The sequence below is a fragment of the Stigmatopora argus genome, chromosome 22 (assembly GCF_051989625.1).
Source record: "Stigmatopora argus isolate UIUO_Sarg chromosome 22, RoL_Sarg_1.0, whole genome shotgun sequence".
Classification (NCBI taxonomy): Eukaryota; Metazoa; Chordata; class Actinopteri; order Syngnathiformes; family Syngnathidae; genus Stigmatopora; species Stigmatopora argus.
Genome location: NC_135408.1, coordinates 11192013 through 11218740, shown reverse-complemented (window position 1 = coordinate 11218740; position 26728 = coordinate 11192013). Strand labels below are relative to the sequence as shown.

General features: G+C 45.3%; 4 protein-coding genes across 6 annotated transcripts in view; 2 read left to right on the top strand and 2 right to left on the bottom strand.

Moving 5' to 3' along the window:
- The window catches only part of npas2 (neuronal PAS domain protein 2), a 28804-nt gene extending 24630 nt beyond the window's left edge, over nucleotides 1–4174 (bottom strand). The window contains exon 1 of the mRNA XM_077592741.1: nucleotides 3922–4174. The gene's annotated coding sequence lies outside the window, so the exon portion shown is untranslated. The remainder of the gene's footprint in view (nucleotides 1–3921) is intronic.
- Nucleotides 4175–4380: 206 nt separating this feature from the next.
- On the top strand, nucleotides 4381–18108 carry brwd3 (bromodomain and WD repeat domain containing 3). 3 transcript variants are annotated; one of them, XM_077592733.1, is made up of 40 exons: nucleotides 4381–6327; nucleotides 6497–6555; nucleotides 6670–6699; nucleotides 6883–6942; nucleotides 7690–7840; nucleotides 7934–8032; nucleotides 8267–8427; nucleotides 8506–8727; nucleotides 8798–8898; nucleotides 8972–9042; nucleotides 9129–9229; nucleotides 9328–9368; nucleotides 9462–9566; nucleotides 9652–9802; nucleotides 9908–10042; nucleotides 10114–10242; nucleotides 10317–10542; nucleotides 10627–10767; nucleotides 10846–11023; nucleotides 11115–11208; nucleotides 11289–11450; nucleotides 11556–11629; nucleotides 11696–11891; nucleotides 11956–12066; nucleotides 12152–12259; nucleotides 12350–12474; nucleotides 12548–12630; nucleotides 12711–12822; nucleotides 12892–12953; nucleotides 13220–13375; nucleotides 13447–13567; nucleotides 13657–13782; nucleotides 14495–14567; nucleotides 14630–14683; nucleotides 14777–14914; nucleotides 14985–15137; nucleotides 15217–15374; nucleotides 15485–15567; nucleotides 15678–15833; nucleotides 16470–18108. In XM_077592733.1, the coding sequence occupies exons 1-40, from the start codon at nucleotides 6303–6305 to the stop codon at nucleotides 17216–17218; spliced, it is 5280 nt and encodes a 1759-aa protein (XP_077448859.1). In that variant the 5' UTR covers nucleotides 4381–6302; the 3' UTR covers nucleotides 17219–18108. The 3 variants fall into 3 exon arrangements, with proteins under 3 accessions (XP_077448859.1, XP_077448858.1, XP_077448860.1); XM_077592732.1 differs by having other exon boundaries at nucleotides 11553–11629; XM_077592734.1 differs by having other exon boundaries at nucleotides 4385–6555; nucleotides 11553–11629.
- Nucleotides 18109–18505: 397 nt separating this feature from the next.
- Nucleotides 18506–23543, bottom strand: LOC144068316 (terminal nucleotidyltransferase 5C-like). The gene is made up of 2 exons (XM_077592751.1): nucleotides 23154–23543; nucleotides 18506–22047 (listed from the first exon to the last, which is right to left on the bottom strand). Exon 2 carries the CDS (start codon nucleotides 22039–22041, stop codon nucleotides 20032–20034), a length of 2010 nt encoding a protein of 669 aa, XP_077448877.1. The 5' UTR covers nucleotides 22042–22047; nucleotides 23154–23543; the 3' UTR covers nucleotides 18506–20031.
- Nucleotides 23544–23847: 304 nt separating this feature from the next.
- chmp1b (charged multivesicular body protein 1B) lies at nucleotides 23848–26465 on the top strand. Its single transcript, XM_077592762.1, has 8 exons — nucleotides 23848–24041; nucleotides 24697–24794; nucleotides 24869–25015; nucleotides 25170–25238; nucleotides 25426–25533; nucleotides 25619–25662; nucleotides 25749–25821; nucleotides 25982–26465. The coding sequence occupies exons 1-8, from the start codon at nucleotides 24035–24037 to the stop codon at nucleotides 26024–26026; spliced, it is 591 nt and encodes a 196-aa protein (XP_077448888.1). The 5' UTR covers nucleotides 23848–24034; the 3' UTR covers nucleotides 26027–26465.
- The last annotated feature ends 263 nt before the right edge of the window (nucleotides 26466–26728 follow it).

Below are 26728 nucleotides of genomic sequence, written 5' to 3'. Positions count from 1 at the left end.
AGCCTTAATTGTCATCCTACACAGCTGCGTATAACGAAATTGGTGAAGGCAAATGAATTGCTCTGAAACCATGATCATTCTCTGCCGTACCTCCTAGTCCCCATGGATTGCAAGTCTACAAAGTCACCATAAGTGAATAATGTACGTCCTAGTTTTCAAACTGTCCGTCCAAAGCGTATGGATCCGGAGTGACCCTTTTCTGTCTTCCAAAGCAATCACGCAACATAGACTTTTGTTTATGTACTTGTATAATCTTGGGAAGGTGCTACTTCATATCCGCTTTCAGTGCGGTGTCAAAGCAACATGGTAAATAGAGATTTGACATGCGTCCCTGGGCTTAGGCCAAGAATTGACTTTACCTGTTACAATATTGAACTAAAGAATTCCTAGAGAGCAGCAGCAGTATCTTCCAATTAGGCAAATGACCCGACGCCGATCATTGGCTGCCGGCCTCCCCCCCTCGTTGACGTCCTTCGCCGAGACATGATCATTTTTTGAGGAGGGCTCCTTAAGCCTTTAGCTAGCAGAATGAGAATGGCTTCAGGCCCATTTCTATTCCTTAAACAGTTCTCGGGTTGGATCTGCGCGCTATTACAAATAAATACATCATTAGTTGTGATTTACCAAAGCAATAGTGTGGATTAAATAGCAACGCTTGTGGTTGTGTTAGACGTTTTTCATGATCCGTTTACAAGCGTAAAAGTGTAGCGTTGTAAATCAACGGCTTGATGATATCATCACACGCTGACAAAATCATGACGCAACTTTTGCCGTTTCCACGAACTCAGAATTTTTCACAAAGTCTCCCCCCCAAAAAAGACTGCAGTGGTGTTTCCTTCTCGCTCCCAAAGTGCTACCGTTTGCCGGGTGTTCTAAAAATCCGATAAGAGCACTTTGTAGATGACACAAATAAATACATAAGGTAGCAAAATTTGGCCCAATGCGTGCGTCCGACCGTGGCTCCACTCGCCGTGACCCTGAACAGGATAAGCCGAGTAGAAAAAGGCTGATAAGAGATTGACGTTACTCGATTCAACCTTTGTTCCTCCAAAGAAAATGGACAAAGAATCCCCCATGCATTCATCCACTTTCTTCAAGTGATGTTTTCATGCTACAGATGATACTTTTATCAGCAAAAAAAACTGACTTAAGACACTTGCTGTCCGAAAAGACAGCTGTGTCATAAGGGACGACATTGCACAAACCTATAAATGTATAGATGTAGTGATTACTATTACACTGGAAAAACCTAGTCAAAAAATGTCATTTCTAATAACTCCTGAGAACTCCAGCATTAATTCCATTTTCATCACTCCCCATAATAGTTCTTAACAACTCATTTAATCCCCACCATAACACAAACAACCCAATTAGTTACATGACTCACAGTATTTATAATACCAAACCAATGGCATCTTAATATAGTCTTAAAAGTCCAAATATGCCAAATATTGTATGCTACTATGCCACTTCTGTTTACACCGTCTTGACCCAGTTCACATTCGGGACTGTTTCATTTCAATTCAAGCTAAAGTCATACGATAATAGTTGAATCCGTTTTCACCAAATGCCTCATATCGTGACATAAAAGCTGCCTTTTCCAAAACTTTTCTCATCATACGCCCATCATAGTAAGGCTTTTTTTTTAATGACAATGTATAGGCAAGGCTTTTAAAAAATAAAAATAAAATAAAAAAAGACCATGTATAGTAAGGCTTTTTTAAATGACAATGTATAGGCAAGGCTTTAAAAAAATAAAAATAAATAAATAAAAAGACCATATAGAGTAAGGCTTTTTTTAATGACAATGTAAGGGCAAGGTTTTTATAAAAAAAATAAAAGACCATGTATAGTAAGGCTTTTTTTTCTAAAAAATGACCATGGATAGTAAGGCTTTTTTTAAATGACCATGTATATTTGAAAAAAAAATACCATGTATAGTAGGCTTTAAAAAAAATACCATGTATAGTAAGGCTTTTTTTAAATGACCATGTATAGTAAGGATTTTAAAAAAACACCATGTATAGTTAGTTTTTTTTAATTTTTTAAATGCCAATGTATATTATAGCAAAGCTTTTTTTTTTTTAAATGACCATGTATAGCTTTCCTTAAAGGGACAGAGAGCACCCGTAGCCCGTTAGCTTCTACGTCCACCTCGGCCATTTGTGCCTGCCCAGTCACACTAAGCAGCTCCAGCGATATTCCGACCAGCCCTCCGTTTAAGCTTGCAGGACATGGCCCAGTAACCTACTTCTCAACACTCTGCCCCCCACCCCCTTCTTTCCACAACATGCTCCGTAACATCAGAGAGGAGGCTCAGTGCCATCAGTTAACTAACCCTCACCGCAGCATTCTTTGTTGGCTGCCAAGAGATCTGAAAAGTCGGACACGCTGAGAACTCAGCACGTTTAGAAATGGCATTTCGTGGCTACCGTTGCACGTAAAAGTAGGACTAATCAAAATTTTCTGTGGGGAAAAATAATAATAAAAAACGGTGCTATTTTTCCATCTTCTAAATACAATAAATACATTTCCGGACCTGAAAATCAGTCTCGCATGCAAAAATATGATCGGGATTGCATCACCGACAGATAGATGACAAAGATACGCTACATATACAGTCGTCAATCAATTAAATTTAGTGAAATGATATCATTTCCCGCAGCACAGCTCAGTATTTATGCTTAAAATTCAACGCGTGACCTGCTGCGATGGAGTTCAACTTGTAGGTAGTGACAAAAGTGCAGCTCCAATAGGAGCAGAAGGAGACAGAGTCATGAGGCTGGCGCAAATGTTTAGCGTCGTGATGCAAAAGCAGCATATGGCGCGGCCAGTAGCACGCTTGAGTCAGCCGTGCCGCGACCCGGCTCAGCTGTCGCCGCCGCACGTCACCTACGCGTCTCTTGGCGGCCAAATATCTTCGGATATCTGCGTCGACGACAGGCAGATGGTAGAATGTACAGAATGACGGATGGCGTGGCTTTTAATTCCAAAGACCTCCACGATTCTGTACGTTTTGGGAGTCCGTTGCCGTTTTTGAGATATCAGCTTTTTTGCCAACGTGCCAAGATTTAATACAGTAAATTCCCTTAATCAGACATAATTACTTGGATAATAAGAGTGTCCAAGGGTCTGCATTAAAGGTCAGTCGTGTTGTGCTCATGACCGGCTACACTATCCAAGACTGAGACCATAAAAATAAATGATTGTACGTGGTTAAAGTCATAGTCATTTATGGGGATCGAACAATGTAGTAACACAATTATTGAATAGGAAATACTCTATTTGATGTGTTTTTTCTTTCAAATCTCGTAAATGGAGTTGACAAAAAACCTTTAGTCCAAGACCCCCAATATTGTCTCCACCAGTCTTGACAATTCCAACACTAGATGTTAGCGACAAGCATCCCATAGAAGTAATAATATTGAATATTTGACAAAAATGCTGGCACAAAAACTTCATAACCAAGCATTTGTTAATTATTCCCCATTGGTGTTTATTTAGTGCACAGAGTAAATTAAACTACCCACCAAAAGCCATGCATTTTAAATGATGAATTTGTGCTAACCACCTGAGTCACTTTTTTTAAAACTGACTTCATTTTTATTGTATATAAATCGTTTTGTGCGCACTTTAAATCTCATTGTACTGGTACAATGACAAAAAAGGCGTTCAGTTCAATCATTATGGTTTTACGTTTTTTTTTTTTTTTAAGGATTTTAATGTCATTTAAACTAACCGGTTTTCTGAGTTTATTGTCCATCTCCGATTGAACCGCCAGCGATTCCTGGCAAACACGTCAAGTGCGTTCCACTTTCCGACAATTATCACCATGGCAGTAAACGAGCCATCTAGCAACTTTTGCGCGCGTCTCTTTCCAAACCAGACGAGCAATGACAAGTGGAGAAACTGGAGCGTTACCTGGCTGCGTTGCGAGCGTCAAATGCAGGTCGGGCGGAAAGAGTGGAAGCGACGACACAAAACAGATGCTCTACATTCCAAACAGACCCCCCTGCCCCAAAAACGTCAAGGTTTTCCAGAGCCGTGGCCGACGGCGACGTCCGTGAGGCTCCGTCCTCTGATCTCGATCGCTTACGATCCTAGTCTAGCTGATAAAAACCGGTCCCAGCAGCTCCCGGTATTGAAAAGCTTCACGTGATTGACTGACTGACTGAGTGACTGACTGTGAAGGAAGGTAGTGCGAGACTGGAGGAACATTTGCTCTCCCGCAGCCAGCGGCGGCGGACACTTCAGCGCCCGCCCACTGAACTACATAAAGTTAACTCATTGACTACCATTGACGGCCGTGGACGGACGTTCAATCAAAGTTCAATGGAAGAGGCTGACGGCAAACATCATTCAATGCCAAATCCGACTGTTTGCACCATCAGCGGCAGACAATTAATGGATTAAATGAGACATTTTTGATCATACGGGTATGAATCATACTTTTTCTAAACTTAAAAAAGGCAAATGGTGAAAGTTAGGAAATATAAATGGCGGTTAGCTCTCAATGATCTGCACACTAGCCATTGTCTAATCATATAAAAATCCAAATAGCTGAGAAAACATGTTAAAAAATCCACAAGGAGAGGAACATTTAAAAAAAAAAAACTTTTATTGTTTAGTAGGGACAATTACAACATTCATTCATCCATTACAACAATTCAATAAAATTACAATATTTGGTAGCCACGGTTTATCTTAATCATGGGAATAGTGAGCTGGACTGTTGCCATAAAATCTGCAAGTTAAATGACACATATATACATACAAATGAAATAATAATACAATAACAGAACAAATTCTTATTGTTACCTACATATAATAACCTCTAACTAGTACTGCATACAACAAGGGTTTCCAAATATGCCCCAATGCCCACTTTTTATTAGCCAGCAGCAAGGAAAAAAAAGTTTAGACACCCCTGGCCTACATTGTCACTTAAATAGTATATGTACTGGTGTAGCTGTTTACATAGCTGATGACACTTTTTCCACCCGCCTCCACTCAAAGACAGATTTTTGGAATCTTTGCAATGTTCTACTACAGGGGAGAGAGCCATAAACAATTCATATTTTCAATTGTTATTCAATGAGAGCCATTCTCAGAATTTACTAAAAGTAAAAATACATGAAAACGGGTGCATTTTTAGTCATTTCATCGCTTTCAAAGTAGAAAAAGTCTCAGAATTCTTTTGACAAAATTGTTACCCTGTTGCTAATCAATGGGATGCATGCATGCAGAAAGGTTTAATTAAAAAAATTAAGATTAAAGCGACTAGACGTAGTGTCCAGATTTTAGCTCACAGTTAAGCGGAGAGCCATACGCACCCATCAAAAGAGCCACATGTGGCTCCCGAGCCATAGGTTCCCTACCCCTGTTCTACTACAAAACAGTGGGCCAGTGAATAGACACGCACACCACCTTGACTACATGTGTATGAACAAGTGCCACATTGTAAAAAATAATGACCCCGGAATGCACGGGACATCATGACAAGGTGTGGACTTTGCCTCTCATTGAAATCCAATCTAGAATTAGCAGAAAGTTCTGGGAAAAGCAGCAAGGTTTTTGCTAGCGTCTCAGTGCCAGATACCAAAGACCATTTCCAGAGGTCTTCGGAGACTTGACATGTCAAAGCGTTCTTGGCGACACCGCTGAGAAAATTGGAAGGAGGGCTTTGCACCAGGAAATATGGCTGGCCATTTACAAATGAGTTCAATTTTTATCATTTATAGTGCTGGACACTAGGCTAATAAAGTTTGGGGATTTTCCATTCTAGTTTATTTTCACATTTGTTTTTTCAAATTTAGTTTGTTTTCATTTGTTTTTAGATCAAGTTTGCTAGTTTCTTCATTTTGAAACAATTGCTGCCAGTCAAAAGCACACATTTTTTCTACAGGTAGCTATTTAATTATATAGATATAGTAATGTACTGGGCCTAGTTTATTTATTTTTTTAAAAAAGTGACGCATCTTAACATTTTCTGATGATTACGCACCAAGACAAGGAAAATATTTCATTTTCCGACATAAAACAAAGACAACCTATGTAATATTTGACTAACTTTGATATTTTCTAGTCGTCATTTTCTTTAAATGAACAACGGCCAATTCCAACGGTCGTCACAAGAGGGCGCTCGCACAAAGGGGCTTGCTATCGCTGTCCCGAAGAACAACTTGAGTGAGAGGAGGCCACTTACTAACGTTAGCCTCTTTAGCTACTAGCTAGCTCAGCGGCTAACGAGCGAGGCAAAACAACAAGACAGTTTGTCTTCATGCCGCCGTTTCTAACGGACCATGGCAGAAACACAGCTCGAATGCGGTGAGTTCTACTTTCCTTTCTTACGTTCGGAAGCATTTGCAGTTTCCCGGCGTTTTGCATTTTACGTCGGAGTTAGCGAGCTAAGAAACGGAGCCCGAGCCATATCTGTCTGATATAGCATTAGCGCGGCTCAAGGCATAACAACCCATCCCCGCTCTCTCCTCTGCAGAACTATATTACCTCATCGCCAGGTTTCTGCAATCTGGCCCCTGCCAAAAATCAGCAAAGGTAATTCCAGAAAAAAATCGACATTTATCTGAAGCGACCGTGCGATTTGATCCAATTAAATTGGCTAGCCAAACTAGCAGCTAACGTTGAATCCGTCCGTGTGCCCGTTGTTAGATTCTGGTCGAAGAGCTGGAAGAGTATGAGGTAGGTTGACACTAACTTTCTGCCTTTTATTTCACGAGGCATGCCCAATCCTTGCCTCCTATTTGGTAGTTTTATAGGTCATAGTTCAGCAACGTTTTCTAGACTTTCTCCAAATCAAAACGTAAACGAGAACCGAGGCCATTGTTTTCGCGCTGTCTCTTAACAACTTGTTTTAATATTTAGTTGATTCCACAACGATGGACATGGGATGGAAATATATACAAACGGACCTTCCAAGATTGGGTAAGTGAGAATTTTATTTATTATTTAAACTTGTCCAGAAAATATTTTTTATTTGATAATTGACTTTGTGTTTTTATTTGTTTAAATGGGCATGAAACTAATCATATCGATGAGGTTTGGAGCGATGTTTGAATATGTACATTAATTTTAGTAGCTGCTAATCAATCGCCATTGCTTGCTATTGTACAAGGGAGGCGACGGGAGGAGGAGGAGGGCCACTCATTCGGAAGGCGGTGATTGGTTGAACATAGCTGACAGTCATGAGTTCAGCCAATGACGTTCGAGCTTTGATCGTAAAGGAGTAGGGAAGCCGTACTCGAGCTTCTGTTGTATCCAAGGCTAAAAGCTCCAAAGGAAGACTAAAAACAATTATTATATATCCACAAAACCCAAATATTTAACAATTATTAGAAGGACAATTTATACACAACAATACTTCAGATTATATATGTATCATATTCTACACTATATTATAGTTTGGGGAATAGTGACATATTTCATTAAATTTAATATAAATATACATATATATTTTTTGAGCACACGTATATTGTTTAGCTAGTAATATTTTACTATGATGCATTAGCAGATGTAGAGTAGCTCATTTACTTCCTGCAATGGGGATGGGTGTGGAATGCATTTTGATCACTATTTGATCTATAATTGTCACTGGAATTGAAATAAGAGTAGTAATCATTTGTTTGTGTCATACAAGCAATACGATAAAAGTGTGTTATGTGTGATTTGCAGATGATTTTGAACGAGCATATTCCCGCCGACTATCTGCTTCGTGTTTGTAAGCGAATCGGCCCACTAATAGAGAAGGAGATCCCGCCGAGTGTTCCTGGTGTCCAAACACTTCTTGGCTTGGGAAGACAGTCGTTGCTTCGAACCGCTAAAAGTAATTATTCTGATTTAGTAGCTATAACGCACCCTAACATTTGCACGTTTTGCAAACACTACATAGCGTTTTTTTTTTTATTGTTCGCTTTAGGTTGTAGTCACAAAGTATGCAGTGGCTCAGCGGTCGCTGCCCTCCACAGAGGACGCCCACCAGAACCTCCAGTAAACCATGGATATTCCACCAGTGTCGGTTTGTATTACAAGACAAGCATATTCTTCATACACATAACCATTTAATTTCTACACTGTAAACCACATGGTGAAATGTCCTTTACCACTAAAAATGACACACTGGGAGTTGGACTTTGATTAAATAGTAACCATGCCACTTTATTATTGTTGTCAATGCAAGTGTACGTTTGTCTTTTTTTATCATCAGTTCTATTTTTTTCCAATTCATTTGCTTGTGTGTTCTCATTTCAAGTGTCCACCATGGGGGCTCGCCAGACCACCGGCATGGTTCGTTTTGGCCAGGCGTTGCCATCTTCTACCTACCAGCACATGAAGAGACACAAACGTATCCTGGGCCACCTCTCCGCGGTCTACTGCGTCGCCTTCGATCGCAGCGGCCGACGGATATTTACAGTGAGTCAAATTTCCGTGGTTCCATGTTTCGGGAAATCCATTTTCAAATGGGGCTCGTGTTCAACTTTTCAAACGTAGGGTTCGGATGACTGCCTCGTGAAAATTTGGGCCACGGACGACGGCCGGCTCCTGGCCACGCTCCGCGGGCACGAGTCGGAAATATGCGACATGGCCATCAACTACGAGAACTCTCTCCTGGCCTCGGCCAGCTGCGACAGGATCGTCAGGGTGTGGTGCATTCAGACTTGCGCGCCCGTCACCGTGCTGCAAGCGCACGCCGCTTCAATCACGTCCATTCAGGTGATGACATGACGCCCACGGGTCTGCTATGGCAGCCCACCGACCGACTGTATATCCTCCCTCTTTTTAGTTCTGCCCTTCGGCCCGGGGTGCGACGCGCTACCTAGCCACGACGGGTGCCGATGGCATGGTGTGCTTCTGGAAGTGGCACTCTGTCAGCATGAAATTCAAGTAAGAATTCCAGATGAGTGGCAAACACGACCCCGTTCTTTGTAACGTGTGTCCGTGTGCTCGCAATCCACAGCGATCAGCCGGTCAAATTTGTCGAGCGGTCACGTCCCGGAGTGCAGGTCTCTAGTTGCTCGTTCAGCGGTGGTAAGTACTCCGTTTCGAATTCCACCACTCTTTGTCAGAGTTGTGGAAAATGTTTGTCGCTTCATCGGGAGTTTTTCCATTGTTAGGTGGAATGTTCATGGTCACGGGTGGAAGCGATCACACGGTCAGGGTTTATTACCTTGGTTCTGAAAACCCTATGAAAGTCTCTGAGTTGGACGCTCATACGGTGAGAAATGTTATTTTGTCGTTAACTCGCTGGGTAGATTTATTTTTTATTTTTGGGGGGAGAAGCTCCTAACTGTTCCCCCCGTTCTGGTTTTGTAGGACAAAGTGGTGGTGGTCCAGTTTTGCAATAACAGCGACAGGTAATAATCAGGGAAAAGTCTTGATACTTTTGATTGCTCATGTACTTCATATTTACAAAATTCAATGGGTTAAGATCACATATTTTTCTTCAGCCTCAGGTTTGTGAGTGGGAGTCGCGATGGCACAGTGAGGATTTGGCATTACCAACAACAAGAGTGGAAGAGCATCGCTTTAGATATGGCTGCCAGGCTCCCAGGGTAAAAGACAGCAGTGCTCCGTGTGGGGGTGACGCAGTAATGGCTCGGTGAATGTTCCATGACAAATGCAAACACTTTGCCATAGGAGTTCTGTCGTCACTGGAGACGATAAAACCAAACTGGTGGTGACTATGGTGGCCTGGGACCGCCAAGATCAGACGGTCTTCACGGCCGTGTCAAACTATCAGCTTAAAGTGTGGAACTCAACCACGGGAGAGCTGCTGCATGTTTTATCGGTAAGTGGTTGTATTGGGAGAAGCGCGCCCCTACCCAAGACAAAGCTTGTTGGGGTGAAAAAAAATAACAACAACAAAAAAACGTCTTTGCGCTTTCTGTTTAAGGGTCATGACGATGAGGTGTTTGTTTTGGAGGCGCACCCGTTTGATTCGCGTATCATGTTGTCCGCTGGCCACGACGGAAATGTTTACATCTGGGATCTCAACAAGGGCGTGAAGATCCGCAACTTCTTCAACATGGTAACCGGGCAACAATGTTCATTCATCCATGTTTGAGGCTAATTTTCGGGTCATCCAACTATTTCATCCAGATTGAAGGTCAAGGTCACGGGGCGATTTATGACTGCAAGTTCTCAGCTGATGGCCAGCATTTTGCCTGCACCGACTCCCACGGCCATCTGCTCATCTTTGGCTTTGGCTGCAGCCTGCCGTACGAGAAGGTAGACCAAGAGGGGGGAGGAGAAAAAAAGCACATTTCCGAAATGACAAACTTTTGAACTCTTATCTCCTCCAGATTCCCGAACAGATGTTCTTCCACACGGATTACCGCCCTCTCATCCGAGACGCCAATAACTACGTCCTGGATGAGCAGACGCAGCAGGCCCCGCACCTCATGCCTCCGCCCTTCCTCGTCGACGTCGACGGGAATCCGCATCCTATGCACTACCAACGCCTGGTCCCAGGAAGGGAGAATTGCAAGGACGATCAACTGATACCTCAACTCGGATACATGACCAACAGTAAAACGTCTCCTTCTTTTTAAGCACCGTTCCCGCGTGTGACTTTTGTGCTCTGAAAATAAACCGCGCGCCCTCTTCCCCAAGATGAAGGAGAGTTGGTTGAGCAGGTTCTTGGTCAGCAAACTGCAGAAAATGTGGGAAGCATTCTGGACAGTTTCATCAGGGAGTTGCAGAACCAGCAGGATGAGGATCAGAATGCAGAGATCCAGGTGGATGACGTTGAAGGTAGGCTTCCGTTTGAAAGTGGTTGTGCCTGTAATTGATAGGGTTGCCAGAGAATATATATATTTTGTTGTTTGACAGGCGATCCGGCGCCGGTCGTCGCATCATCTCCCAATGCGGGTCCTCGCAGGAGCGGCCAAGTGGATGGCGTTTGGCAAATGCAGAATAGTGCCCTACGTAGCCAAGTGGCCACAGAGCGAGACTTGCTGGCCTGGAGCCGCAGAGTGGTGGTCAACGAATTGCCGCAAGGAATATTCACGTAAGGCGGCAGTAACAAAATTACCTCAAAAACAAAATCCCTCGAAAATGCAACTCATCCTCTTTACTTTTTTGGGTCTCCTTTTCTTCAGTGTTATGGAGGAGAGCAGGCAAGCAAAAGGCGATAAAGAATGTTTTCTCTACAATGCTGAGAGGAGAAAGAAACCAGTAACTTGTCTACCCAAGGTTTGTGTTGCCACTACACTTTTTTTGTCCCCCGCCCCCAGTCATTTTCTGCTTCATCTTTCCTGTCTGTGCTTTGACAGGTGGAAACCCTGACCACACGCTTGCGCACCTTGCGGCCGGCGAAGAAAAAGCAACGGCGCCACGCGTACGAGACGCGCTCGGCTCAAGTGCGCCAGCCGCGGAATCCGAGCGGTCAGGAACATCCCTCCAACGGCCACGCCGACTCCGAGAGCGAAAGAGAAGTTGGTCTTCTTTCTCGAAACTCTTGCGTACTTGTAAAAAAAAAAAGGGCAAAACTCCAGAAGACCTAGTCTGACAAATCCCAATGCCCGTTTGTGTTCTAGCAGGTCACGGAACAGGGGGAGCTCAGTGGTGCATCCTCTGAAAGTGAAGCTCACTGGCAGAGTGAGAGCAGCTGCAGGTGAGGTTTTTGTTGTTGTTTTTTTTACCCCCTGGTGAGGACCTAACAGCCATCCTTCAATTCTAGTGACTCCTCCAGCGAGTACTCCGATTGGACCGCAGATGCCGGGATCAACCTGCAGCCCCCAAAGAGATCCACCAGGAAAACCGTCCAGGCCTCCGGTTACAGCAGCTCCGAGGAGGAGGAAGACGACGAGAAGGCCAGGGACGAAAAGAGAAAGGAAAGCGAGGAGAAGAAGAAAAAGCCAAGAGGGACCAAACAGGTCCGCCGTCCGTATATTTAGTGGGAACTTGCCTGGAGCGCTCTGACACGCGTCATCTTCCCAGAAACCCACCACCTCTCTGGGCGGACTCGACGCAGAGGCCTGGCTGCCACCTTCTTGGATCATGGAGACCGTCCCGCATCGGTCACCCTTCGTCCCACAAATGGGCGATGAGGTTGTGAAAGTCATTTGTTCATTTTCAGGTCAATTCCTTTTCCGATAACCGAAAATGAACAAGAAACTTGTTTTCTCTCCCGCAGCTCGTCTACTTCAAACAGGGCCACCAGGCCTACGTCCGAGCAGTCCGGCGGGCCAAAGCCTACAGCATCAACCCTCAGAAACAACCGTGGAACAAACTCCAACTCAGGGTGAGCTCCCGCTCGCAACCGAGAGCTTAGGATATTTTTTTTCCGCCGCAAAACGTGCCTTCTTGACTCGCTTTGCGTGGCCCAATACAGGACCAGGAATCGTTGAAGGTGGTTGGAATTAAGTACGAAGTGGGACCTCCCACTCTGTGCTGCTTAAAACTGGCTTTCTTAGATCCATTCTCAGGGAAGATGACGAACGACTCGTTCTCCTTAAAGTGAGTTCCGAGACGGTCGATGATAAATTCCCCCTTTGCTGTCCTGAGGAATCTGACACCATTTCTTCCTAAGGTACCACGACATGCCAGATGTCATCGATTTTCTGGTACTGCAACAGTTCTTCAATGAGGCCAAAAACCACAACTGGCAACCGGGTAAGGCGGCGTCGGCCGAGCTCGGTGACTTCATTTTTCCTGGAGCGCTTCCTCACCGTTTTCCTTGTCACTTTACACAGGTATGAGATTCTGCAGCATCATTGATGACGCTTGGTGGTTTGGCTTGGTGGAGGACCAGGAACCTTTGCAACTCGATTATCCCGACAGTCTTTTTCAGTGTTTTGCTGTCAAGTAAGGTTTTTTTTTTAAGTCCATCATTTTTTATGATGTTTTAGTCCAAATTGTTCATTGTGCAACCAGGTGGGACAACGGTGAGCAGGAGAAAATGAGCCCTTGGGACATGGAACCTATCCCCGAAGAAGGTCTCGTATTAAAGCAACTTGATTCGTGGATATCAGATTTTTTTTGTTCTTAGAAAAGTCAAACAGAAAATTACCAAATTAAAGTTTTGCCAAAAGTAAATATAAATGTGCTAAGGTTAGAGATGTTCAGAAAATGGAAAGTTGATTTTGCTTTCGCCACAACCGGAGCCCAATGCATTGTGGGAAGACTGTACGATACACAATGGCAATAATGTGTTTTTTTTAATTTATTTATTTATTTAATTTGTTTTTTTTTGCCCTTTCAGCATTATTACCTGACCAGGTGGGTGGTGGCGTTGAGGTGGCAGAGGAGGAAATCCAAGCTCTTCTCTACAAGCCCCAGGAAGGCGAGTGGGGATCGTACACGCGTGACCAAGAGTGCCAGAGAATCATCCGCGGCATCGATCAGCTGCTCACGCTTGGTAAACGACAGCGTTCGCGGGAGAAGGCGAGCGTCCGTCGGGCTCATTTGCCAACGTTTTTCTTTCCACAGAGGTAGCCAAGCCGTTTGCGTTGCCTGTCAACCTGGAACAGTACCCGCTGTACTGCACCGTGGTGGCCTACCCCACCGACATCAGCAGCATCCACAAACGCCTGGAGAATCATTTCTACAGGCAGGGCAGCGGCGGCGACCCACTCTAAAGTCTAAAAGTACTGGCCGGCTGTAAACAACAAACCAAACAACGGTGCTTTTCTATTTCAGGCGGATCTCCGCGCTCATGTGGGAGGTGCGCTACATTGAGCACAACGCCCGCACGTTCAACGAACCCCAGAGCCCCATCGTAGCCGCGGCAAAAGTGGTGACGGACGTTCTCCTCCACTACATCGGGTGGGTAACGCCAGGCCTTGACAAAATCAACAAAAAAGTTAACCTGACTACTGCCACGTTCCACCGGCCTTAACAAAATCAACAACAAAAGTCAACCTGACTACTGGCACTTTACATTTATAGATGTACATTATACTTCCTGATTTCCCCCCTTTTAAACCAATAATTGTATTTTTTTTATCCAATTTTTCAAAACCCATTTTGTTAGATCTAAAAATAAATATACAAATATTTTCAGTTTTCCGCTCTAATATTGAACCTAATTTAAAAAAAAATGTTTTCTTCTGAAATTAAAAACAAAATTAAAAGATGTTTTCCCTTACTAAGAAAAAAACAGAAGCTCTAATAGGCATTTGTTTTAGATCTATTTTAAAAAAAACTGAATATTTAGGGCTTTTGATCTGGTTCTTTGAATCCCTTTTTTTTAAATATCTAAATATTATATCTAAAATGGTCATATGAAATCGAGTTGACCTTAATGCGGCCCACGGACCGACCCGCATTTGCCACCCCAACTCTTAATTGCCATTAATAGGTGTTTTTTTATTGTAAATGTTGTTTATTTTCTAACTAGCATAACACATAGATGGAATACTACACGTAGACTTAGGTGGACAGGGAATGTTATTATTTGTAATTTTTTTAAAGAACTGTACAATGGTAGTGCTTGTGAGTCGCCCAAAGTAACTGTACACCTCTTTCTCCATTCCAGGGACCAAAGCTGCACAGATATCTTGAATCTTTATCATAAAATGAGATATGAGGTCAGCAGCGGAGAAGATGAGGTGAGATGGTTGGCACGCCGTCAAAACGCTTTTAGAGTGAAAACGTTCCTCGCTCTCCTCAGGCACTCGAGGTGGACGTGGACTCGGACACTCCGGGCACATCTTCGGGACATCGGGTAAGAGAGCCTTTTGGAGAATCCCGTCCGTGGTCTCGGTTCCTGACAATTTGGAGCCGTGCGTGTCACGCTGAACTCTGGCTCCAATTCCAGGAGAGCAAAGCAAAGAAACGCGGCGTGGTTTTTGACCCGAGAGTGTGGCGGGGCCAGTGTCGGGATCTGCTGCGGAAAATGATCTCCTCGCACGATTCTCAGCCGTTCAGGCAGCCCGTCGACCTCTTCGAGTACCCGGTAGGATAACCGGCGACAAGATCCGCAGAAGGAGGCGCCCTCGCTGATCCCCATTCCCGCTTTTGCTCAGGACTACCGAGACATCATCGACACCCCCATGGATCTGGGCACCGTGTCGGAGACGCTGCTCGCCGGCAATTACGAGAGCCCGATGGAGTTGGCCAAAGACGTCCGACTCATTTTCAGCAACTCCAAAGCATACACGCCAAACAAGAAATCGCAGGTAACGGTGCAGTTTAAGGGGCTCCCCCCGCCCCGCCATGCCACGCCAAGTTCTCAATGGTTCTCCGTTTCCCGTTCAGATCTACACGATGACCCTCAGCCTGTCTGCCTTTTTTGAAAACCACATCATCTCCATCATCTCCGACCACAAGTCGGCCATTCAGAACGAACGGCGAGCGCGTCAAAGGGAGAACTACAGGAACAGGTTGCACAACGGAGGCAGCTCGCCCACGGCAAGGTGCGGCAAACCGCCGGCATATATTCATTCGCGCTTTTTTTCCAGCCCGTACTAGAGTTTGAGCCAATAAATAAAAGTAAAAGACAAACACTTGAATTTTTTTTGTCCAGCTCCAAAAAGAAGAAGCACAAATCAGAGAGGGAGTCAAAGTCCAGAAAATCCCAGACCGAAGTAAAGAGCGACACTCGGAAAGGTACGCTACATTTATTTCTTTTCACCATATTTGGTATTAAAGATGGAGGCGCGGCGGGCCATCGCCTCATGTTTCTGACGTTGTGAATTTCCGCGGCCGCGTTTCTCCAGCTCAGCGTAGCACAAACGTAGCACAGGACGAGGACGACGAGGAGCACGCCCAGCTGTCTTCTCCGAGTTCGGGGACGAGCGAGGAAAACGGAAAGCGGCCCTCGCCGCCACCGCATCACCCCAAGCGTCACCAAGCGACTCCCACCGAGAAGTCAGGTAGCACGCGCTCCCGTTTCGTTTGCCGGGGAAACTTAACGAGCGGCCACTGAGAATGCGCTTGCCGTTCTTCGCTGTTAGAATAGCGTAAAATTTCAAGGCCAATTAGATGTTATTGGTTGGCACGGATGTCAATATTTAAACGCAAAGATTTTTCTTCATTCATTGAAGAACAAAGCGATTAGGTTTTTTTTTTTTTTAAAGAGTGAATTTTAAGTGTTTTTTAAAACGAATAACATTGAAAATATCAGTCAAAAAAGGCTGAGAGGGAATATTTCTATGAACCATTGACAATGTTCGACGTCCTCGCTGAACTGATTTGTCACCATTATATGTTGTACTGATTTGATTTGGCCTGGCAGTCAATTCACGTTAGCCGCCAACCTTGGCTTGGGCGTCGATCGCCGTCAATGGTCCAATCAGTTTTTGTGCGCCTCCAAAAATTTCAGGTCAGCAATGCCTCTAAACAATGAACGAACGCTAAAACCAATAGCCGATAATTTAGTGAGCGTGGCGACCCTAACCGTGGGAGCAATTATTTGGCGGGGGGAAAAATGGCGAGTCCGATAGATGCTTAAAAGAATGGACTGACGTGTCAACGAGTGCTGGACGACCGTGCGCAACTGTGTGTCGCAGGACGCCAGCCGCGGGGCGGAGCCACTTCCGGGCGGCGGCGATGCGATGCCGCGCCTCAGTCCAACGACGCGTCCGGCTCCGACGAATCCTCGTCAGAGTCGTCCACCACGTCCTCGTCGTCTTCCTCGTCCTCCTCCGCCTCCTCTTCCTCCTCGTCCGACAGCGGCTCGGACGGCGAGGCGGACAACTACGTGGAGGGAGGAGATCACGACTACAGCAAAGCGCCCGGCCTGTCGCTGCGGATCTCTTTGAAGGACAAGATGGTCATCACGGGGAAGAGGAAACACGGAGGAGGAGGAGGCGATGACGCAAAGGCTGCCAAAAAAGTAAGATTGCCGCAGCCCGTGGAAGAGGAGGAGGAGGAGGAGGAGGAGGAAGAAGAGCAGGAGGAGGATGAGGAAGAAGAGCAGGAGGAGGAAGAGGAAGAAGAAGAAGAGGAGGAGGAGGAGACATTAGAGAAGCCAAATCCACTGGGAAATATCAGACTTGAAGTACAGGAGGAGGAAGACGAGGAAGAGCCGGAAGAAGAAGAAGAAGAAGAATCGGACGAGGAAAAGGAGTCGCCCACGGCCAAAGTTCACCAGGTCAACACTCGCCGGCGAGGACGGCGGACGGTGGCGTACCGGGACGAGTCCGACGGCGACGACGACGAGGAGGACCTCCTCAACTTGGGCAGGTCTCGCTCGGGACGCGTACGCCGCATGACGGAGAAAGCTCGCGTCAGCCACCTCATGGGATGGGGCCACTGAAACCCCACGCAAAACCCACCACTACACTGCAGGGATATCTTTTTTTTTTTTTTTTTGTACAGTTAGAGTTGTACAGTGGTACCTCGAGATACGAGCTCAATGCCTTGCGGGAGCCAACTCGTATGTCGATTTTCCCATAGAAATGAACTCAAAACAAATTCATTGGTTCCAACCAATAACAGGATATTGGATTGGATTATGATTTGTAATTCGCCATCACCCACATTACACGAAGGAGTTGACAGGGCCCATGAAACCCAAAATTTTACTCCTATCTCTAATTGCTCGTATGTCGAGGTATGACTGTACATAATAAATGCGTGTAAATATGACGTTTTTTTTCTTATTTTGAAACGGTGCTAGCACTTTCCTATCCGGTCATTGACGGACGGCCCTGGTTCCTCAGCTCAGCCTTTGTTTCTGGCTCACGCATTCCACACTCGCCCTCCCTGGTCACCCACCACCACCAAAGAAAGGATGCAAAAACGGTGCTCTCCCATTTTCCGGACAACCTTTTCAACTAGGCGTTTGTGGTCGTGGATTCCAAAACTGCCCCGCCACTTGTAAATAATCTTCCGTTCTTCGCCAGAGAAATCTATCGGACGTCCCTCACCGTCGTAGCCCGTCAATGAACGAGGAACGTGTTCTTTTTTGCACATTTTCTTCTCCTTTTTTTCTCTTCCTCTTTAGAGATGTCAGCACAGCATTAACTTGTGTCTACTTTTTTTATTTTATTTAAAAAGTAGATGCAAATGTCTGGCCCTTATGCATTTGGATAGTTTGTTGGCAGTGTAACAGTGCTGTGTGGGGAACTTGGAAAGTTTTTTTGGTTTTGTTTTATACGGTGTTCATATTTTGTTTTTCAATAAAATACAAAAAACAACTTAAAATGATCATTGTTCTTTTGTGCCGCCGTTGAGGAAGTTTGCGTTTGGTTCATTCTGTTAAGTGGTTCTTAACCTGTTGGACTACCGAACCCCAGCAGGTTCATATGCGCCTTCATTGAACCCTACATTGGTGTAAAATAATATGATTTCTTTTCAGATTCAAGATCTATAAATTCCTCGCAGCACTGATTGGCCAACCAATGTCACGTGATCATCTGCGGCCAGTGATGCTTAAGCCAGGCATGCTATCGTGAATTTAGACGATGAGTCCATGTGTCTTAACCTCCGAACCCCCGAGACCGACGCAAACCAAACCCAGGTTAAGAACCACTGCTTTAGAATTTGCGATGGGGGCAAAATCCTCATTTAAACTTTTTAGCTGAACGAAGTCTGTTACGTGTATTGGATTGGATAACTTTATTCATCCTGTATTCGGGAAATTTCATTGTGACAGTAGCAAGAAAAGGCATAGTTATAAGTTAGACAGTACAGTCAAAGGCCACAGAACAACAAAGCAAAAAGCACAAAGTACAAAGCAAATCAAAGTCAATGGGATCATTAAGAATCACCAAATCATTAAGACACAGAAAAACAGCAAAAACACAAAACGAGCTACGAGTTTCGGTAGCAAAAACGGATTGAATTTGGCACAATGACCTCCAAAGCTGGCTGAGTCAGAGTAGGAGCAAATAAAGCTGAGCAGTGACGCACTTAGCCTCCCCCTCCAAAAAACCCAACAGGATCAATGCAGAGGGGAAATGAAAGGTCATATATTTGCTGTCCAGCGACCTGAGCCGTGTACAACAAAAACAACAAAAAAACATTCCAGAGCCAAAACAGTTGTTTTTCATTACCATCAAACAGCAGTCTCAACATTGATACATCAGGACAGGAACACTTTGAAAAAAGACATCATTCTGCATTCTTTGAATAGGACTGACTACATCGAAGATTCACAAAGCACAACCGACAAATATCCTAGTTTGTTTTTTCAATTTCATGTAGACATATAGTTGATGCTTCATGCTAAACACTAAGGCCAATAGCAGGCATGAACTAGTTTGTATTATTCAGTAATCACCTTTCAAAATAATATTTTACAATTGGTATGCAAACACAAATAGCGTACAATAAACGGACTATTTGAGAGTTGAAGCTTAAAATATGAACTGTCATTGTCCAATTAGTTCGGTAAAGGCCAAAGGCCAAAAAGTTCACATTTAATTGACTACACTCAACTTATGTCAAGTTAAAATCTGGATGTTTGTTTCAATTACAAATATTGACGCACATACTATCCAACACGATGCCATAACTAATGAATTCCACACAAACGGAACGTTTGCCTTTCTCTACACTAACTTGTGTTTGATTTCTACACACTAATTAATGCTAAATGCTTTCCGTCCACATGACAATATTTCACTTTACAGCTACAGACAGATACAGTAAATATACTGGGGATACATCGACTGGTTCAGGAAAGTTTCAAGCTAATCGATGGAAAATTCCAAATATCGATCAACAAACGGACTGTAAATTTTGGAAAGCAAAACGTCAAATTGTCATTTAAAAAAATAACCGGGATGGCTACACGATATTGCATGAAATCAATCCTTCAATCGAAAGAGCATGTCATATGACCCGAACCTAACCCTATCAAGTATTCCATCGTTGGCCTAAGAATCTAAACGCCACCGGATTGACTTTAGTTTCAGAGAGTACGCCAGCGAGGATTGGTGGAGTGTTGGCGAGCGCTATTCCGCCTCGCATTGTTCCCCGCCAAATGTCCAGCCTTCTAAAAAAAAGGCCAAGAAACTCCATGACCCAGGAGGGACGTGATCAAAGGACGCCGTGCCTCGTGCCGGCCGGGTCCACGCTTAAAGCCGCCTTCCCGCCCCCGCCGCAGAGGGCACGGCGCCGCGGCTACGCCGGCCCGCTCTGCACGTGCACGTGCAGCGGGTAGGGCTGGTAGAGCAGCGAGGGTGGCGGCGGTTGCGCCACAAAGTAGCCGCCGTAAAGGGGCTCGCTCACGTAAGGGGCCGGCTGGTAAAAGCAGGTGACGTTGGCGGCGTTGGGGATGGCGTTCTGCTCCCCCAGGATGCGCAGCGCCAGCACGGTGATCATGTTGAGGGTCTGCCTCCTCTCGTGGCCCATCAGGCACACGGTGCTCTCGTCCACCACGCGCCGCAGCGTCATCAGGTAGCGGTACTTGCCGCTCTCCGCGCCGCCCGTCAGGTGGCCGTGCAGGTGGGCCTCCACCTCGCGCCGTTGCTCCTTCACGTCAGGGAAGTCGATGAAGAAGCGCGAGCACATGTATCTTTCCACAGACTTGATCTCCGTCTCGCTGGCCGGACGGAAGTCCCTCACCAGGAGCTCGCAGTATTTCAGCAGGCCGCCGCCTCGGATCTCCTCGGGGTGGTGGGTGGCGATCAGGCGCCCTCGCAGGTGCTCCGTCGCCTGCTCGAAGTCGCCGTACGTGCACTCGGCCCGCACGCTCACCCAGGGGCTGGGCGGGGAGGCTTCCACGGGCGCCGCCGCTTCCTCGCTCGCGGGCCCTCCCCCGTCGCAATCCGAATATCTGGGCTCGGTGGGCGCTTGGCTTTCGTGGCCGGCCCGACCTGGGCCGAAACCAGACCCCTCGCCAAAACCAGTCCCCGCTCCTAAACCCGTCCCCGCGCCAAAACCACTGGTCTCGCCGTAAGCAGTCACCGAGCCCCTACGCGAAGAAGACATGACCCGAGTCGGCGCCTCCATCGTGGCCGACGCCCGAGCGGCGGAGTCGGACACGTCGGTTGGCAAAGACCGTTTTTCTGAATCGGCGCGGATCAACTTGCGTGACATTTTCCGTTGCAGTTTGGGCGAGGGGCAGTAGTCTGGGACCACCTCCGGGGACGTGCTGCAGGTTTTTTTAGCCGGGGGAGGAGAAGGAAACAACTGGCGATGGGACTCTGGCGCGCCTTCTGCTCGGACACAATCCTGCGCGGGCGATTGGTCTGTCACGGCTGCGACGGAGACGCGCGAATGCGAGGCCTCGTCTCCGACCTGCAGCTTCAAAGCCACGCCGGTTGAAGAAGAAGGAAGCACGGGAGGGGCCTTCGGGAGCGCACGGTCCATCTGGATCTCCGACGGCTCTTCGTGCCGGCCTTCGGGAAGCGGCTCCTCTCGTCCTTCTGACTTTTCCATCTCTGCCCGGGCCGGCGTCTCCTCCTCGGGAGACCGATCCTGACGCCCCGTCCCTCCGGCGGACGCCCTCTCAGGCCGGATCCCGCGATCTGGGTTCCCCCCCTCCACGTCTTCGCCGGTCAACTCCCGAGCTCCCGAAGACGGCGTCCACTTCCCCGCTCTCCCGTGGTTCTCCCGGTAGGACTCCAACATTCGGTCTAGAACGATCTGGAAGGAATCCACGCTGAACTGAAATTGCCTGCGAAGGGCGCCGACGAATCTCAAGCCCACCGTTTTGGCCTTGTCGTTGGACAGCGAGATGAGACTCCACCTGTCGTGCTGGTTGAACACTTTGACCATCTTCTGCACGTAGGCCTCTTTCATGGTCAGGCAGGTGATCTTGCGGCGGTTGACCTCGCACGGGAGGAGGTCTCGGAGGCTGCCCAGCACCACCTCCTTGATCACCTGGAAGTCGTCCTGCCCGGGCAGGTCCACTCCGAAAACGATGTCCAAGTCCCGCGCGCCCAGGCCGTTGTCGCTCACCAGCACGTGGCTGGCCGCGGCGCCGTTGAGACGCACGTCCTTCACCCGGACGTTCCTCTCCGCTAGGCGATCCCTGACCGCGCGGATGATGTCTTTGGCGCTCACCCGCAGCGTGGGGAAGTTCCCTCGCCCGTGGATGGAGATGACCTCGGTCAGGACCTTATCCAGAGCTCCCACTTGCTCCGGGGTCAAGTTGCGGAAGCGTTTTTCGCCGCGCGGCTCCGTCATGCTTGCCTGCGAACAGAGATGGAAATCCCGCCGTCAAAACCAGCGACGTGCTAAATTAGCTTGGAAGACTATCCGTCGTTGCGGAAGCTGTTTTTTTTTCAGACCGGCCCAAGACGACACGCCGTTCTCGCCGCGACGTCAAACCGAGACGGTCGCTTTCGAGGAGCACGGCACACTCTGCGTCACTCCATCGAATCAAGTGCGTCGTACAATTTAGGCACATTTTTCACGTCATACCAAGCGAGAACATTGCATTGTAAAAAGTCGAAAATCCTGGTTTGCCCGATGACTCACGCAGACAATCTCCAAGGCCACGGTGATAATAGAGAATTACACATAAAAAGCATCTCGGGATACGTCGAGGCCTTTAAGGTTATTCAAGAGGCCTCGCGTGATGTCGTTGGCGAGTCAGGATTGTTTTTCGTTTGCTTCAGTGCCGTGTACTGCAATTTTTTTCTTGCTGCAGAATGTGTCACTACTTTGTTTTTAGTTCTCGTGCGGTGTTTGATGTATGGTTAATGGCATAAAGGAAGGAGGAGTTGTGCAAATGTTTATCAGCATTGCATTAATTGATAAAAAAAATATAAGTACTGTAGAAATATGGCCCATTTATCTTGTCACTGTTGGCCAATGCAAGCTTGAAAATTGTTCGAGTCCCTTTTCTGGTGATGAAAAAATGGTCACCATCCATTTTTTCAGCCTTATGGGCTGCATGTTTTTTATTTATTGCATCCGAATCAAATGCATAAAGCAGTCCTACATATGAAGATGATTTTGCATTGGTCCTGTGACGCATTTTTTTTTGACCTGACCTATCAAAATGCTCAGCTAGTGTATGAAGGGAGTATTAATCATTTCTGCACTTTCTTCCTTCTCCCCTATTTGACTCCCCCAAACCCTTATTATTAATATAATTATATTAAAGTACAACACCATGAGTCACACAGCTGCTCAGTGAAAAGGCTGCATACACTCAGTGACACAACAACAGTACATTTAAAGCTATAGTTATGCCATATCAAAGGTGAGTTTTGATATTCTATTATGAAACACTTATTTATAGTAAACTAAGTTGACAGTACATTTTTTTATTGAGTTTTTAAAAAACTTACCTGCTTTTAATGTGTCAAATTAAAAATGAATGTATAACCACTGAAAGGCAAGAGCAAAAAAATGTTTTTTTAAAAATCAAAAGATGTTAAGATGTATCCAACAGGTTTATCGGACAGATTTGAAAGACGCTATCGGCTCAGCAGCACTGTTTCCTTGGCAATCGGGCTTCTACAAGACGCGCCTTCTCTGTTGAACTCAAAGTCTCCGAGAAAAAGTGTGGTCGGATGTCAAAGGTCAAGCGGGAGGATGTGAAGGATGGATGTTGGGAAGTTGGACAGCGACCTGTCAGTCAATCAGTCTGTCAGTCAGTCAGTCACGCCGGCATGCCACCGCACTGCTGGCCGAGCTGTTGCAGGGTGAAAGAAACATCGCAGCGGAGCGGATGGAGTGACTCATCCTCTCTCCCCACACAACGTAAATCTTTTTTAGCATCCATCAAAGGCAGGGCCAGCCCACTTTAAGGCCTGGCCCAATAAGAATGCTACTTTCCATAGTCTACGTCATTTAAAAAGGCACTTTGATTGCAGTTTTTATTTATATGTCTTTGGATTTCAAATTTGACAAAATACGTGTTTTAATGATTAAGGCTAGGTAAGAAAATAATTGCACACAAAACGAATCACCTTTCCACCTCCAAAATGGCGATGACATCGACGTATGATTTGCCGTTAGCTCCTTTTCTCATGTCAAATAACCACGTGACAGTGACGTCGGATATTTTTGTCAAACACCAGGAAGTGCAGAAACGACAACGAAACAAGACCGATACCTAAATTTACCGTCGTGTTTACGAAGGGTCCTGCTTTTTTGACTCACTTTTAGCAAGACTCTACATTGGGAAACAACTTTTTGACCGGCTAAGACACCGAAAAAACTCAAAATGGATAGTATCCTTCTAAAAGACAGTTTGAGTAAGATAAGTACTTGGAATGACGATGCTAAGGTTCTGCCACCGACGAACAAAATATGTCTGCGATATTGTTTGTCTTGGCATGTCTTAAATATTTAGCAACAACTGAACCGTCATACATTGTTCGAATTTTAAAAAAATAGATAAATACAGGCTTAGTATGACGATCTATCCTAGACTTCGATTTAGCCTTGGAAATAGCTTCGTTGCAAATGTCTGAACTGGAAACCCCAACAGCTGTTTTGTTTTTAGTTTAGTATAGTTTTCGCTATATGTTTTAACTGTAATGTGTAGAATACAGAAATTCAAACGAGAGTATAAACATTGTTTACGTTTGTAGCTCACGTAGCAACGTCAATTTCAGGCATGTAACTTGAACCATTGTCAAATTTATGTATACAATTGGGGGAAAAAAGTTGAATGTGATTGGAATTTGTTGCTAGATCCTTGTATCAAACCATGATTTTATTCTTTTAGTTCTAATAATGTCACAAATTCCACTTGTGCCACACATGACGTCATCAATTGGAACGTGCTTATTGTATATTGTTGGAAGCTCTGAGTCACTCGGCCATTGTCATTGAAAAATGCTGCCTGCGTCTACGTCTTTTTTCGTTAATCTCGCATCCCAGAACATCTTTTCAATTTAAAGTTTGCCGCCAAGGAACTCCAGAGAAACTCCAAGAAATGCGACAAAGAGGAGAAAGTGGAGAAAAACAAAGTCAAGAAAGTACGTGGCCAGTGATTTTTTTTTAATGTCTGCAGACGATGGATGTCATGATGTGTGTGTGTGTGTGTGTTTAGGCCATCCAGAAGGGAAACACGGAGGTGGCGAGGATCCATGCGGAGAACGCCATCAGACAGAAGAACCAGTCTGTGACCTACTTGAGGATGAGTGCTCGGGTGGATGCGGTGGCCGCCAGGGTCCAAACGGCTGTTACCATGAACCAGGTAGAAAATCTGCCAGTATTTCACCTTTCCTTAAAAGGACTTACAAGATGGGAGTAAAGCGCTTCAAATAAAGATAAAAATGCATGTACAACCCTTTTTTTCCACTCAAGAAGTCTGTAGAAAATATATTTGTTAAGCAAGCATTTCCTTTCAGGTCTCAAAATCTATGAGTGGAGTGGTGAGAGGAATGGATGTTACTCTCAAATCCATGAATTTGGAAAAGGTAATTTCTTCAAATAAATGTCATGGTTAAATAAAGAATTTTAGGAAAATGGTTTTCATCAATGTGAACAAACAAATGACACACAGCATATTAACTATGATACTATTTTCCCAAAAAATCTTTATTTTCTAACATTTTTTACTGCGCTTTGAGTAGATTCTCAACACCACCCATTTTTCGTCGTCAGATTTCAGCACTCATGGACAAGTTTGAGCGGCAGTTTGAGACGCTGGATGTTACTACAGCGCAGATGGAAGACACCATGAGCAGCTCCACAACACTAACCACTCCCCAGGTAGGCTACACAACCAAAGTATTCGTCCTCTAGCGTGCCGTCTCTTCTAAACTCACAGTTAACGCTGCTTTGACGTGTGTTTCAGAACCAAGTGGATTCTTTGTTGCACGAGATGGCGGATGAAGCAGGGTATTGCTCTTTGGGGAAACAATCCACAATGCTTACATTTTGTGCTCCAGTTAGTTGGATTTTAACCGGGGATGCGCTTTGTTTAGGTTGGACTTGAACTTGGAGCTGCCTCAAGGGCAAACGGGATCGGTGGGCACCAGCGTGGCCTCAGCGGAGCAGGTCAATGGCACAAATGACGCCGAAAATTATTCTTAACTCTTTGACTGCCGCTCACAATGATAGAAATGTCAATGTTCGAATGCCAGCCTCCCAGTCAAAGTGGATTGGACGTCCATCGCCGACGAGGTAATGATTGTCTTTCATTGTTTTCCACTTGCAGGATGAGCTGTCTCAACGGCTGGCAAAACTCCGAGATCGATTGTGAAGGGAAATTGCTGTGGAGCGATCAGAAAATCACAGAGATCTGCCTAAATACATATATTATTTTCACCCTATTTTTTCCCTTTATCGTTGGTAATTCTCTCTGTGGAACGGTTCTATTGTTACTTTTGTGTTTGGGACAACACGTAGGTTAAAGAAATCCATTTTTTTCCAGGCTCAATTGAAAATGTTAAAATGTCATGATGAACAAATTCTTTAGAACTTGCAGCTGCGAATAAGATCGGGATTTTTTTTTTTTGGCCCATTTTGCTGAGTTATATAAAAAGGCATCTACCCGCAAGCTCTTTTGTTATTCATACGTCATGACCTGTTATTCTTGTATTGCTGTTTGAAAGGTGTTCCGTGTTCTTTGTGGTAATCTACTGATCTTTTGTTTGGGGTTGCAGTTTGCAGATTACATACAATAAACTTTTATAATACTATTATCTGTCCTTTTAACAAATTGTCAATATAAAAATATATCCTGTTCTATATAATATATATAAATATATTCAAGTCATTTGCCTCGAGAAAAGGCGTTGTTTTATTTTGAAAAAAATCTCAAACGAAAATGACGCAGACCTTAATTTTTTTATTTATTTTTCTAATTATAACGTGGGATATACGTAACACTGTAGTAAACAACAAGTACCTAACCTGAACTCTTATTGATGGAGAAATTTCTTTTCTTTAGAGGAAAAAAAAG

What these genes read in the sequence shown, in the direction of transcription:
- brwd3 (XM_077592732.1), top strand. Translation starts at nt 6,303, where the DNA reads ATGGCAGAAACACAGCTCGAATGCG. An exon ending in AAGAGCTGGAAGAGTATGAG is followed by an intron (nt 6,700 to 6,882) that starts GTAGGTTGACAC and finishes TTTAATATTTAG; the next exon opens with TTGATTCCACAACGATGGAC. An exon ending in GTTGCTTCGAACCGCTAAAA is followed by an intron (nt 7,841 to 7,933) that starts GTAATTATTCTG and finishes TGTTCGCTTTAG; the next exon opens with GTTGTAGTCACAAAGTATGC.
- LOC144068316 (XM_077592751.1), bottom strand. Translation starts at nt 22,041, where the DNA reads ATGACGGAGCCGCGCGGCGAAAAACGCTTCCGCAACTTGACCCCGGAG.
- chmp1b (XM_077592762.1), top strand. An exon ending in AGAAAAACAAAGTCAAGAAA is followed by an intron (nt 24,795 to 24,868) that starts GTACGTGGCCAG and finishes GTGTGTGTTTAG; the next exon opens with GCCATCCAGAAGGGAAACAC. An exon ending in AATCCATGAATTTGGAAAAG is followed by an intron (nt 25,239 to 25,425) that starts GTAATTTCTTCA and finishes TTTCGTCGTCAG; the next exon opens with ATTTCAGCACTCATGGACAA.